Below are 13,762 nucleotides of genomic sequence, written 5' to 3' on the forward strand. Positions count from 1 at the left end.
CAAGAAGGATAATGTGATAGTTGCCATAGGTTGTTGTCTTTTTTTTACACTGCTTGTCCAACTGCCTAATGGGCTAAAACCACCATTTCATATTCTGGAAACGTGTAATTACTGTTTCCTACAAATCAGCCTAAACCAGTTTGCAGAGTATAAAGTAACTGATATAGTATTCTCCAGCAAATAGAGGAGAATGGTTGGAGGCAAAGTACAAAAGAGTTCACCATGGTAGCTGTGTAATATTTCCATGCTCTGGTGGCAAGTAGCAAGTTAGGCAGAGATTACCAGACTCTCAAACTGGTAGACTATACTATTACCCCTGAACGAAGTACTGAGTAAGGCCTCACTTCTGTTAGTTACTGCTACTAAGCCATTACAGTTCAGTAGATAAACAGCACAGAATTAGTGGTCAAGCAATGTGGCCATGGCTCTGTTATTAAGTGGTTGTACAAATGTGAGACAATCACTTAAGCCTTCTAAACTTTAGTCTTTCCATTAGTAAATAAAGGAGTTAAACACTTAGTACAGAGACAATGGCACTCAATGTTTATTAATAAACCACAATTTCCAAGGATAGCATCAAGTTAAACTTTACTTCAGTCCATAAGAATTAACACGCTATCAAAGCAAATATGCTTATTTCAGTCTGACATAAAAATGAAAGGAAAACTCATCAAATACCGTATTTTATGAAACCCAAGGTGGTAACAATTTTAAAACATCAATTTAAAAATATATTTTATATACTACTGAGAAATAAAAATGCTGCCAGTTATGACATATCATCAGTGATAAGATAGATCCTAATTTCAGAAATATAAAAAAGGACATTTGGATTTGACAAAATATAATAATCTATTAATTTTAACAAATGCTGATTATACAACTAAAGAATTTGAGCTGATCAAACCAGATTCTGGTAAGTTACTTACCAAAAATCTAAAACCATATTCCCAATAATACATTTCAATTCAATATATAATATCATAAAAACTGGTTATAACATCATAAATACAACAAAATGCAAATAGCTTAGAACACCATAAAATTGGACTCTTGTAGTATACAAAAGTATTACTATCTATCCATGAACACAGTCCTTCTCCAAATTTTTTTTTTTTTTTTTTTTTTTTTTTTTTTTTTTACAGAATCTTGCTCAGCTGCCCAGGTCAGAGTGTTGTGTCACGATCTCGGTTCACTACAACCTCTGCCTCCTGGGTTCAAGCAATTGTCCTTCCTCAGCCTCCCAAGTAGCTAGGATTACAGGCGGGTATGCCACCACATCCAGCTAATTTTTGTATTTTTAGTAGAGACACAGTTTCACCATGTTGGCCAGGCTGGTCTCGAACTCCTGAGCTCAAGTGATCCGCCCACCCCGGCCTCCAGAAGTGCTGGGATTACTGGCATGAGCCACTGCGCCTGGCCCCTTCTCCAAATGTTCTACTAGGCAAGTCCATGAAGTACTGCAATTTGTTTTATTTTTATTAAACATATCAGAAGCAATATAATCACACAAACTTAACAGTTAAGACAACATAGATAGCCTCCTATGGTGATTAACAGTCATTACTTCATAGTCACTTAAATTTTTCATATTAATGATTAATGAGATATTCCTTTTTAAAAAAAAAGTATAGAGAGTCCCTGACTTACAATGGTTCAACTTAGGATTTTTTGACTTTATGATGGTGCATATTCAGTAGAAATCATACCTTAAGCACCTATAAAAACATTCTGTTTTCAACTTTCAGCACTGTAGTCAATAAATTACATGAGATATTCAAGTTTATTTTATTTAATTAATTAATTATTTTTTTTGAGACAGAGTCTTGCTCTGTTGCCCAGGCTAGAGTGCAGTGGCAGTCTCGGCTCACTGCAATCTCAGCCTCCCGGGTTCAAGTGATTCTCCTGCCTCAGCCTCCTGAGTAGCTGGGATTACAGGTGCCTGCCACCATGCCTGGCTAATTTTTTGTATTTTTTTTTTTTTAGTAAAGATGGTGTTTCACCACATGGCCAGGCTGGTCTTGAACTCCTGACCTTGTGATTCGCCCACCTTGGCCTCCCAAAGCACTGGGATTACAGACGTGAGCCACAGTGCCCAGCCTCGACAGTTTATTATAAAGGAGGCTATGTGTTGGATCTGACTTTGCCCAACTGTAGGCTAATGTAAGTGTTCTGAGCATGCTGAAGGTAGGAGAGGCTAAGCTATGATGTTTGTGTTAGGTTAGGTGTATTAAATGCATTTTTTTGACTTACAAAATTTTTAACTTACAATGGGTTTATAAGTATGTAACCCCATTGTAGGTCAAGGAGAATCTGTGTATTTAAAGGAAGAAATCACTTTTAGAGCTGGAAGAGACCTTAAGATTATTAGTTCTTTTCCTTTACGTAGAGGGTAAACCAAGTCGGTAGGAAAAGACACAAGGGAGAAAATTTAAATTCTGAAATTATAAAGCCTCAGACTGAGGATTTTTTTAAATCCCAGAAATAAGGGGTTGAATAAAAGATGATATGGGGAAAAAATGTTCAACACTACATAAATACTGTAACCTAACACTATTTTTCTCTATAAATGTTCTTTAATAATTTGATTTCAGGGTGGCCAAAGAAATTTTTAAGAATGTATTTGAAAATGAATGCCACTATTAGAAATATGTAAAAACTCACAGATGCAGAGTGATTCCCATGTCTCTCAGCTCCTTCACAGATAGCAGAGGAGAGATTATATCTTGGCCAAATCTGTCATAAATGAGTACCTATTAAAAAAACGATGTGTCATCATTATCATTGAACAACCAATAGTGAACCTATATTAAGACAATGTTGAAGCAAATTTTATTTTAACAAATCATAGATACTAAATTATTATCCTTTCCTCAATTTAATATTTTCCATCATTATTTACCCAAACGTCCATCCAGGGATTAATACATTCTTAAAGCATTACTACTCAGGCTAAAATAAATAAACAGTTATATCAATTTCTTCTTACAAAATTCTTTTTTCTAGATTTTAAAAAAATAGAGACTATAAAATCGTTAAGCTATAATAAACAACTTTGAACTTAAAGCCAATTCACGTTCATACCCTTATTTTTTTTCTAGTTCACATATCTTTTCTAAAAACAGATATGTAAAAATTAGCCACTTTGAAAACTAATATATAACGAGTTCCAGGACTACAATAAAAAATTTAGTATTTTAAGCATCTCAGGTTAAAAAGATACTCATTAAAAAAAATTAAGTCCCTGGCTGTGGCGCAGTGGCTCATGCCTGTAATCTCAGCACTTTGGGAGGCCGAGGTGGGCAGATCATGAGGTGAAGAGATCGAGACCATCCTGGCCAACATGGTGAAACCCTTTCCCTACTAAAAATATAAAACTTAGCTGGGCGTGGTGGCACGCACCTGTAATCCCAGCTACTCAGGAGGCTGAGGAAGCAGAATTGCTTGAACCTGGGAGGTGGAGGTTGCAGTGAGCCAAGATTGCGCCACTGCACTCCAGCCTGGCGACAGAGCGAGACTCCATCTCAAAAAAATAAATAAATAAACAATTAAGTCCCTAAAACACTTCCTCACATTCTCAAAGTATTAAAACAGATAGTTTTGAGGAGTGGTAAGATCTCCAACTAGGCTTTTTAACTCAAAATTAGTTTCACGGTTAAGGCAAATAAAAGAGATCCTCAACTGGTAATCGTTCTCTACAACTACCTCAATAATTATTTATGGAGTAAGAAATTGCTAATGAGAGAATGAAACATGTTGTTATGAAAACATGTTTTCTTGAATGCCAGAATTTCCTTTAGAGAGACTAAAAATCTTTCTGCTCTGGTTATAAAAGGTTCATGTTGCATCTTTCAAAAATCTTCCCTCTTTTAATCTCAATACATGTGTATTATTAATTTTAATGATATAAAAAGTGATGGGTAGGAAAAGTATCTGACAAAAATTTGTACCCAAGAAATTCTCAAACTATTTCAACCAAAAGCTCAATATTGGTCTTAGAAACAAACAAGTATAGTTTATGCAAGAGGCAACAGGAAGATGCCCACAAAGGAACAAGAAGGAGAAAAATTAGGGAATACTCTGGAGCTTAAGCTATGAAATCAATACAGACAACTTTAACAACTTTTAGAGTTAACCCAAAGGACTTATAAAGACTCAAAAGAGTTTTCAAAACACCCTAAATTCTAAACATGTTGATTCGTTCTTAATTTTTAGCAAGAGAGAAATATAAAGAGACTGTTAACCAGTAAGTTTAAACCCAATCAACTGTATTATAACATCTGAAGAAAGAGAGTCTGCATGAAGTTTAAAATGAAGAAGCCTAAAGAACGGGAATTTTTAAAGGCTCTCCATTATTTCCCAAAGGAAAAGTTTGTAGATTGCTTTCTGATTCAATTAACAGTTTCATATCTCATAAATTAATAAACTGGTATTACAGTTTACAGATCATTTTCTCATGAGTTTGTTAAAATAATCCAGGCCCTCTGAATGTGACTAACCCCAAGCAAACTTATAAAATCTGAAGTCTGGACTTGAAAAGCTAAGGAACAAAATATCAACCAGGGTAAAGACCTATCAGTGACATCCTACCAAAGAGATCAAATGGACTCACTAGATGAAAATTCCTATTTTATCACCTGTCTCACTCCATAGAATGTCTGTCAAAAAGATTCATATTAAGAGATCATGTTAAATAAGGATAAAACATTCATGATAACTAATATGTGTTACTTCTTCCATATTATAATAAATTCCCTCCAATTACCACCAATAAGGGCTGAGAAAAACAGAAATCAGTTCCCATCAAGATAAACTCTTACCTTCCATACTGGTTCTCCTGTGCTGTTTTTAATATGAGGCACATTGAAATTCAACATACGCTTCAAAGCCACTGAAAATAAAAAGTTTTATCAAATATTGTCATTGTTTTTTAGGATTTTATTTTTCCTCCATCATTTATTATTTACTAGCCCAAAACAAAATATACTAATCAAATCTAGCAAAACTGATTAACCAAATGACTATATGTGTAGAACTAGGGGTCAGATCTTATAAGACTATTCCATCGACAGCTAATTGGCATTTTAGGATATTTCCCAAAATACAATAAGCATCTGTCCCCAGATGAAATCGTGGGAAATGTTCAGGAAGAACTTGCAATGGCCTCAATACACTGATGCTGTTGCCTGTGTATTGTCTGGCTGAAAGCATAGATTAAGATAAGTCCTTTTTTTTAGTCTGAGTGGTCTAGTGAGAAGGATCAGTCCTTTCTTTCTTTTCTTTTTTTCTTCTGAGACAGAGTTTCGCTCCTGTCGCTCAGGCTGGATTGCAATGGCGCAATCTCGGCTCACTGCAACTTCTGCCTCCCCGGTTTAAGCAGTTCTCCTGCTTCAGCCTCCTGAGCAGTTGGGATTACAGGCATGCGCTGCCAGGCCTGGCTAATTTTGTATTTTTAGTAGAGATGAGGTTTCTCCATGTTGGTCATGCTGGTCTAGAACTCCCGACCTTAGGTGATCTGCCTGCCTTAGCCTCCCAAAGTGCTGGGATTATAGGTGTGAGCCACCGTGCCCGGCCTGGATCAGTCTCTCAAAACAAAATTATCCATGGCATATTCAATTGGTTCATATACAAAACCTTCATACAGCAGATCTCTCTACAGTTATGTAAGAGTATATCTTACAACCAATTTATCCTGTCAGATTCACTAAAAAGTTGCTTAAAATTCTATGTCCCTAGGGAAAACAGACTTTCCCATATAGTAGGTAACTGATAATTCCAGCTGAGCAAATATACAACATCAAAAATCAGTTATGTCTGTTACAGTATTTTGTGCTATTTATCACTCATCTGTAACAGTGTTACAGCAAATGAAAATCCCTTAATATACTTCTTTGTGAAACTGAGATGGCCAAATATTCAAGAGAGTATACTAGTTATAATATCTTGATTTAATTTTTATAAAACTGACAACCTTAATATCCACTTGGTTGATTGTTAAAAACATTTGCATCAGGCTTTAAGTAATACAGAATAACCTATACTCCAAAGTCCTACGAGAGACCTATATAATACTAAAATCACCTGAATATCAATTTACAGCATATTCATTCACTCACAAGAAAAAACTTCTATTAAATGCTTGTTTGCTGAGGTAGGTATAATGCTGTTAAAACTGCTATCACTGAAGAGACTGGACTTCAGTGATACATTTGCATACTTATGTGTGTGTACATACTGTTGTGCTGAACCCTTATTGCCTCCAATGGGGATGATACCATGTTTGAGAGGCCTAAGAAGAGACCTGGAGCCAGGAAATGAGACATGGGGTTTTACTGGGGGCAACACACAGAGGGGAGTCCAGTGACAGTGGGCTGGATAGGAGAACTGTAAGAACTCAGTGGCGATGCGCTGGGCAGGAGAACCATAACCGCACACAAAAAGCGGTTTATATAGCAAGAATGTGGTTTATACAGCATTTTCACTTAACATTTCCCTAACAACTTCCACCTGGCAACCTTCATTCAACCCAAAACTCGGGGCCTTGATCCACTGCATAGCCTATGTTTCACCGGATGGGTTGGAGGCTCAGATGTTTCTCGTAGCCAAGGAATGAATCTCCAGGTGGGCCATTTTCTGATTTCCTAGCTTGGAACACATATCCAGGTGTGTCTGCAACACAGGGTCATTCTCAGGGCATGCTTAAGTTATTGCTATCAGGCATATTTACCATACACCTACAGACATAATTTTTGGTCAAATGTTATTACCTAATGTCCAGCCAATAATACACATTACCAATAATTAATACCTACTTCAGAGGCCCACAGGTGTTATATTAAATAAAATGTATTTCATTTAATGTATTTATTATAATAATATATTAAATATATTTAATATAATGTAAACAAAAAAACAGCTTAACACTTAAAACTGAAATAACACAGTAGGCATGGAAGAGGTTCCAGGATTAACTCTCCCACTGCGCATTTGCAGAGCTCTTCCTCCACCTCCAGGCAATAAAGACACCATCACCCTGGCACTCAGGCCCACGAGGGAGGAAACCCTGTTTCTTGGAACAGCTGTTCACACTCTTGAAGCCTGGTAATTTGGAAGAACGAAAGCCTGGGCTGCCATGCAAGCCTCAGGTGTTTAGTATGCTGCAGAGTTAGGCCTTAGCTAACTGAAAGAGGCCAGTAGCAGCAAATAAGATAATCCTACACTTGCCTTCTCAGCCCAATCTGAGATTTTCTCCAACTCTGAACCTTGGCTAACTTATTAAAAGGTATTTTGATACAGTGGATTTGTTAATGGAGTACACGGCCTATGTTCAGAGTTTACAAGAACGTAATTTTACTTTTATCAGAGTTTACCCAAGGCTTAAACCATGACTTTTAACTGAAATGACAAACCATTTTCCTTACTGGCTCTAAACATACTACATGTTGAGCATCCCAACTCTTAATATCTGAAACCTGAAATGCTCCAAAATCAAAATGTTTTAAGCCGGTGCTCAAATTTTCAAATTTGGGATGCTCAACCAGTAATAATGCAAATATTCCAAAATCCAAAACACTCCTGGTCCCGAGCATTTTGGATAAGGGACACTCAACTTGTATCCATATTCCTAGACTTGGTTAATGTCATTTCACGTTTACCTGGAATGTTTTCTTCACACATGCACTGAACAAATGCTGTCAACTATACTTACTATTCATTCATTCAACATGTTTAATGAGTGCTCACCACAGGCACTGTAGTCATTGGGGACCTAGCAACTGAAGAAAACAGTGAATAAAATCGTCTGTCCTCAAGTAGCTTTCATTCTAATTGGGGGATAGGGAAAATAAAAAAAATAATAATAATAAGTAAAACACATGGAATGTAGATCATGGTAAGTGCTACGAAGAAAGGTAAGATTGGGAAAGGGGAAGATGGAGTTGGGCTGTAATTTTAAACAGAGTAATTGGGGAAGGACTCCTGAGAAGGTAACATTTGAGTAAAGACCTAAAGGAAATGAGGGAGTGAGCCATGGAGATTCTCTCTGAAACAGTATTCCACAAAGAAGAAACAAATACAAAGGCTCGAAGGTGGGAGCATTCCTGGTGGGTTCAAGGAGAGGGAAGAGAAATAGGGAATGAGGTCCAAAAGCTACATGGGAACCAGATCATATAAGTAAGGCCTTGTAGAACACTGTAAGATCACTTTGGCTTTTATCATGGTTGAAATGGGAAGAAGCTGGAAGATTTTGAGCAAACATATGGCATGATCAGTTTGGGTACTGTGTGAAAAATAACGAAGGAGAACAGGATTGTAAAAGCAAGGAGACCAAATAGGTTATTGCAGAAATTCATAGTGGATAGGATCTGGAAATAGCAATGACAACAGTCAGATCCTGGATGTATTTTCAGAGTAGAACTGACAAGATTTACTGAAAGATCTTACATGAGACATGAAAGAGACAAGTCAAGAAAACTTCAAGGTTTTTGACCTGCAACTAAAAGGATGGAACTGCCATTAACTGATATGGAGCAGACTGAGTTCAGATGGGAGGGCCAGACTAGGGATATAAACCTGGGAATCATCAACATAGAGACAATACTGAAAGCTAAGTTGCTAGATGCTAACACTAATGGGACCCAGCAACGTTGAGAAGCAGGGAAGATGTGCAAGAACTTGTAACGAAGACGCATTCAATGAAGAACAACAGTAACACAAAGCAGGAGGCAACTGATTCTACCTGTTGAACTGAAGGTATGGATAGAGAGGACAGTAAACCTGGAAGAAAGGAGATAGCTTGTGAGCTTGTGGGATGACATTCAAAAGACCAATAAAGATTTTTCAGGCAGGCAAAGCAAGAAACAGGCATGTTAGTTTACCTCTATCTTACTTTCCTCACCTGTAAAATGGAGATAATAATACATAATCACCTAAAGCAATGCCTAACCATAGTAAATGCTCAATAAATGCTAACAATTATCTCATCCACCCAAATATTTCAGTATCGAGAATATTTGAGGATTGTGAGTTATTTCCCAAAACATTCTCAATAGGCATGAGGGAAATAGCTAATTCTGTATTACAATATATACACAAGGATTTACCTTCCTCTGAAAATGAGGCAGAATTCAATGACAGTAAAAATATGATAAAGAATAGATCTAGCACAATCTATCTAGTAATTCTGTAAAATCTCAACTATGTTTATTTCTGCAGAAATACAAACGATTAGATTTTAATGATCTACAAAGTTTCTGCATACAAGTTTACTGCCATGCAAATTTATTTTTCAAAAAGCTCTCTTGTATTGGTAGTTTCACTGACACGTTATTTTAATATGTAGTATAGTGATCAGAAACACAGCATTAAAACAAATGGAGCTTCTATTTACTTAAACAGATACAATGAATGGCAGGTATGCCCCAAATCTTATTTGAACTTCCCTATATTTGATTATGCCTGACTTCACCTGATAGGTTACACTAAATTATTTACTGGGAAAAGCAGAACGCAACTCAGCATCTTTTGTGTGTCATTACTAGATTGAAGTCTAACATTTTTCTTTAATTTCTTTAAATGCCAAAGAAAGGAATCAAGTACAGCCCAAATTCCTTCTGTAGGTCATATGAATTATAAATTCATTTTTCTATTCATATTTATATCCAACAGGGCATAATTTCAGCAAACAGAATTCCAAGTATGCACATGCTTGATGCCTTATTTCTATTAGCTCCTCAGAATAAATGGCTTGAAAACTTTTAAGACAACTAGTTCAACCTTTAGTTTGTAGCTCACAGGTATAAACCAAGTTGTCGTAAGTTTTCAAATAAGGCAAAACTAATTTCTAAGAGGGAAAAAACCCCAAAACTCAAGAATATGTAGCTTCTTACATTTCTCTGCATAAATACAAGCTATATAAACATGCTCTATTGAAGATAAAATATTATTTTAAAACAATAATCTGTCAAACAATTAAAATGAGAAAGCTATTAATTCAATTCTTCAATGCCTTCCAGCAAGGTGAAGGAGAAAATCTTTTATCACCAGGCATTTTTCTGCAGGTACCCCCAAAAGGCTGGTCCGAAGTAGAGAAGTGGCGCAAAGCAGGCCGCTGTGAAAATACCTAAATTCTGTAATTGTGGTGGAAGTGCCAGAAAATGGGAGTTCTCTCAAAAATCAAAACCAGAACTGAACCACGCACAGAAACAAACTCGGAGACCTCATAGGTGGCAACATAGATAAGAAGCTATCTGCTGCTAGATCTTGTTGTGATGGCCTTCTGATGCCCACTAGGAAGGAGACAAGAGCAAGGCCGTAGCAATCTGCCCACCGCTAAAGCTCCTTCTCCTGCACCACAGGAGGAACCGAGTCAAGCTAATGGCATCTTCTCCCCAAAAACTCAAAGGGGAGGGGCTCTTGATGTTCTAGGGACTGGATTAAACTCCCGGAGATCGCTCTCTGAGCTGCACGCACCACGACCGAGTGAGGGCGACAAGCACAGGAGAAGAATGTCGTCGGGGCAGTCACGAAGCTTCAAGAAGAGAGTAAGTCAGTACCTGTCTGCCTTTCCCGAATACTGGCTGCTGCTGCTGTCGCTGCCGCCGCCGACGCCATCTTGGCTCCCACGAGCCACTGCCCGGCTGGCGAGCGGAGCCGGGGGATGACGTGGCTGCCCTTACCGCCCCGGAAGCAAAGCCCGGAAGGGCGGGGCAAAAGGGCGTGCCTGAGGGCCGGACTCCACCTCCTCGAGGAAGACCTCCACTCTCGATAGAACTGGGAGAGCCGGTGCAGGTTAACTCAGTGGCCCGTAATGTTAGCCGAATACTACGAGTTTTTATCCTGTCTTATCAAGCCACACTCTCTCAAATGGTAGCAACATTAAATTGAACTTTTAGGGTAGGAGCGTGTAGTGCTAAGAACCTAATTACTGAACTGTTGGCTTGGTGGCTTACAGAGCACTGACGGGGTGATAATACTCTAGGAGTATAAGGACCACAGGACTGAAGTAAATGAAGCTCCTGAAACACAGGCAACATTTTAACGTTAGCTCTAGTTTCTCAGTGCAGCAGGAGTCTTCCCTTTGCTCCTTCTTCCAGAGAAACAGAAAGCATTGGAGCTTCACTCTAATCTGGCATATTTCTCAGTCGCATCTCTTAAAAAAAAAAAAAAAGGGTCTAGCTTTATGGTGGCGTTCTGCCGGCATGGACACGGGATCCAGGGAGGTACAAAATGAGAAATTAGCATCTCTCCTCTTTCCTTGTAGTAATTGCAAAATCACATTGCCGTGGGAAGGAAGTTGCCCAGGCTCAAGTGCGCAATCAGGGCTCACTGCAGCCTCAAATTCCGACTGTCAAACGATCCTCCTGCTTCAGCCTCCCAAGTAGCAAGGGACTACAGCGGCACACCATCAGGACAGGCTGATGTGCTGGTTTTTTGTTGTTGTTGTTTTTGAGATAGTATCTCACTCTGTCGCTCAGGCTGGAGTGCAGTGGCAGAGTCTCAGCTCACTGTAGCCTCGACCTCCTGGACTCAAGCAATCCTCCCAAACTATCCTTCCACCTCAGCCAACCCAGTAGTTGGGACTACAGACAGGTGCCACCACGCCCAGCTAATTTTTTTTTTTTTTTTTTTTTTTTTTTTTTTGTAGAGACGGGGATTCAGCATGTTGGCCAGGCTGGTCTTGTGCTGGCTGTTTAATGTACACTTGAAGCCACGTGACCACAAAATTTACGGGATTTCTAACTTAATCCATAGATTTTACTGTATGACAAAAATGGATACACAATGACAGCTCATTTCCCGAGTTCATTGATGACACTTCATTATGAAGCTGCACCAAATTCTGAAATGAAATCAGACTCTGCCTCAAAAACTTGACTTTCAAAATTATATAAATGAAATGAAGTTAGCCTAACGATTATGTAAGACTGTTTTATAGTGTGAAACAATGGCTTTTTTCATTAATAAAAACTTTATTTTTGTGACATTTAAAATAGGTTATCTTATTTTTAATGCTATTAGGAAACATCCTAGCATTCAACCTACAATCTTTACCTTTTAAGAATTACATAATCTCTGCTGGGTGCGGTGGCTCACGCCTGTAATCCCAGCACTTTGGGAGGTGGAGGTCGGAAGATCACCTGAGGTCAGGAGTCCGAAACCAGCTTGGTCAACATGGTGAAACCCGGTCTCTACTAAAAATACAAAATTAGCCGGGCGTGGTGGTGGGCACCTTTAATCCCTGCTACTGGGGAGGCTGAGGCAGGGAGAACTGCTTGAACCTGCGAGGCGGAGGATGCAGTGAGCCGAGATGGTGCCCCTGCACTACAGCCTCGGTGAGTGAGATTGTCTCAAAAAAAAAAAAAATTATGTAATCTTTTTTATAGCTAATTGGCATATTCATTAAGAAATTAACTGGAATACGTGTGTTTCTTCAGTACTATTACTAATATTTTGAAGGAATCTTTAATGATCTAGGTGTGTTCCAACTAAACAGAAACTATTTCTGCCCTGTGGGAAAGTTCTACTGCATTCTTCAGTCTCTATGAAATATAAAATATCTGAGAGCCCAATTTTGCTCATTTGGGTCCTTCCACTTTCAAATGCAAATCCATCATCGAGCCACTTCAGTTCCATCACAGATTCCCTCCCAAGACTATGAGTGGTGTTAAAATCACTAAGACAAATTTAAAATTGATGTACACTGCATACATAGGAAATGATAAAAACTCCTGACCAAGTGCAGAGAGTGTGGGCAATAGATTTATAGAAAAATACACCCCACAGAAGAACAGCAACCGTAGACAAATAGCCCTTGTAAGGCTGAGACTGAATAAGGTATTTGTTTTATTAGAATCAGAAAGACTGAAAATAATCTATGGCTACAGATTGTTCATTAACCTAATTTACTATAGCCATTTATCTGAGTCCAGATTTTTGGCTTAAATAATTTATTCTGGTTAGCTATTTTACGTTAGAGGATACATAGTTTTAACACAGATTCCCTCATTTCTATAGGTTCCTGGGTGTCAGACAGTAACTGCTTGCTTATAGGATCTCTCAAATGTGGAGAGTAAAGGAATCTTGTATCTTTCAGTTTTGTCAGAATCTTAATCTTGTTAAATCCCAATAAATTACTTAGTTTATATAGGCAGTTTATCTTTAATGGCATAAACATTTCTTTATTTATAAAACTTTGTTATAAATGTCATGCTTTTTGGTTAATCTGGCAGTCTTTAAAAAGGGTATAAATAGGCTGACATATAAATTATCACCTAGCATAATACCTGGCATAGTGTAGGTACTGGGATATGTTTAGGAATTAGAAAAGATAATGGTCAAAATCAGAACTTGAAAACTGAGTCTCTTCAAGACAATCCAAATTTCCCTAAACCACAGATAATATACATTGAAGTAATTCATCATTAAATGTGTTATGTTTTGTATTGCATTACTTGAAGCATGAAACTTTGTATTGCATTACTTGAACCATAAAAACTAGTTTAATAGCTTATTTAAAAGTAACAATGCAGTACATGATAATCACCATATAAAAGAATTACATGTTTATAATGTAATGATTTTGTTCTGATCATTTTCTTATAATGACTGAATGCTAAAGGCACAGTCACTGAAAAAAGTTACCTAATATACTCCCCTTGACTTAGTATTTAGTACTGAATACAGAAGTTCCAATAGCTTCCATATAATTAGGGGAAAAATTTACAAATGCATAAAATAGAAACCGAGGTGAATTCTCATGCTG

The 13,762-nt window shown here is 37.8% G+C and overlaps 1 protein-coding gene across 2 annotated transcripts in view; it reads right to left on the minus strand.

Annotated features, from left to right (window-relative positions):
* SCFD1 (sec1 family domain containing 1) overlaps positions 1 to 10,833 on the minus strand; it is a 104,304-nt gene extending 93,471 nt beyond the window's left edge. Inside the window, exons 1-3 of one of the 2 annotated variants that reach the window (XM_050797843.1) lie at positions 10,554 to 10,833; positions 4,821 to 4,891; positions 2,665 to 2,753 (exon numbers count right to left, since the gene is read on the minus strand). In XM_050797843.1, coding sequence (XP_050653800.1) covers positions 2,665 to 2,753; positions 4,821 to 4,891; positions 10,554 to 10,611 — 218 coding nt within the window. In that variant the 5' untranslated portion in view covers positions 10,612 to 10,833. The remainder of the gene's footprint in view (positions 1 to 2,664; positions 2,754 to 4,820; positions 4,892 to 10,553) is intronic. The other variant, XM_050797844.1, reaches the window with a different exon arrangement.
* Between the last annotated feature and the right edge of the window lie 2,929 nt (positions 10,834 to 13,762).

Source organism: Macaca thibetana, chromosome 7 (assembly GCF_024542745.1).
Source record: "Macaca thibetana thibetana isolate TM-01 chromosome 7, ASM2454274v1, whole genome shotgun sequence".
NCBI classification, from domain to species: domain Eukaryota; kingdom Metazoa; phylum Chordata; class Mammalia; order Primates; family Cercopithecidae; genus Macaca; species Macaca thibetana.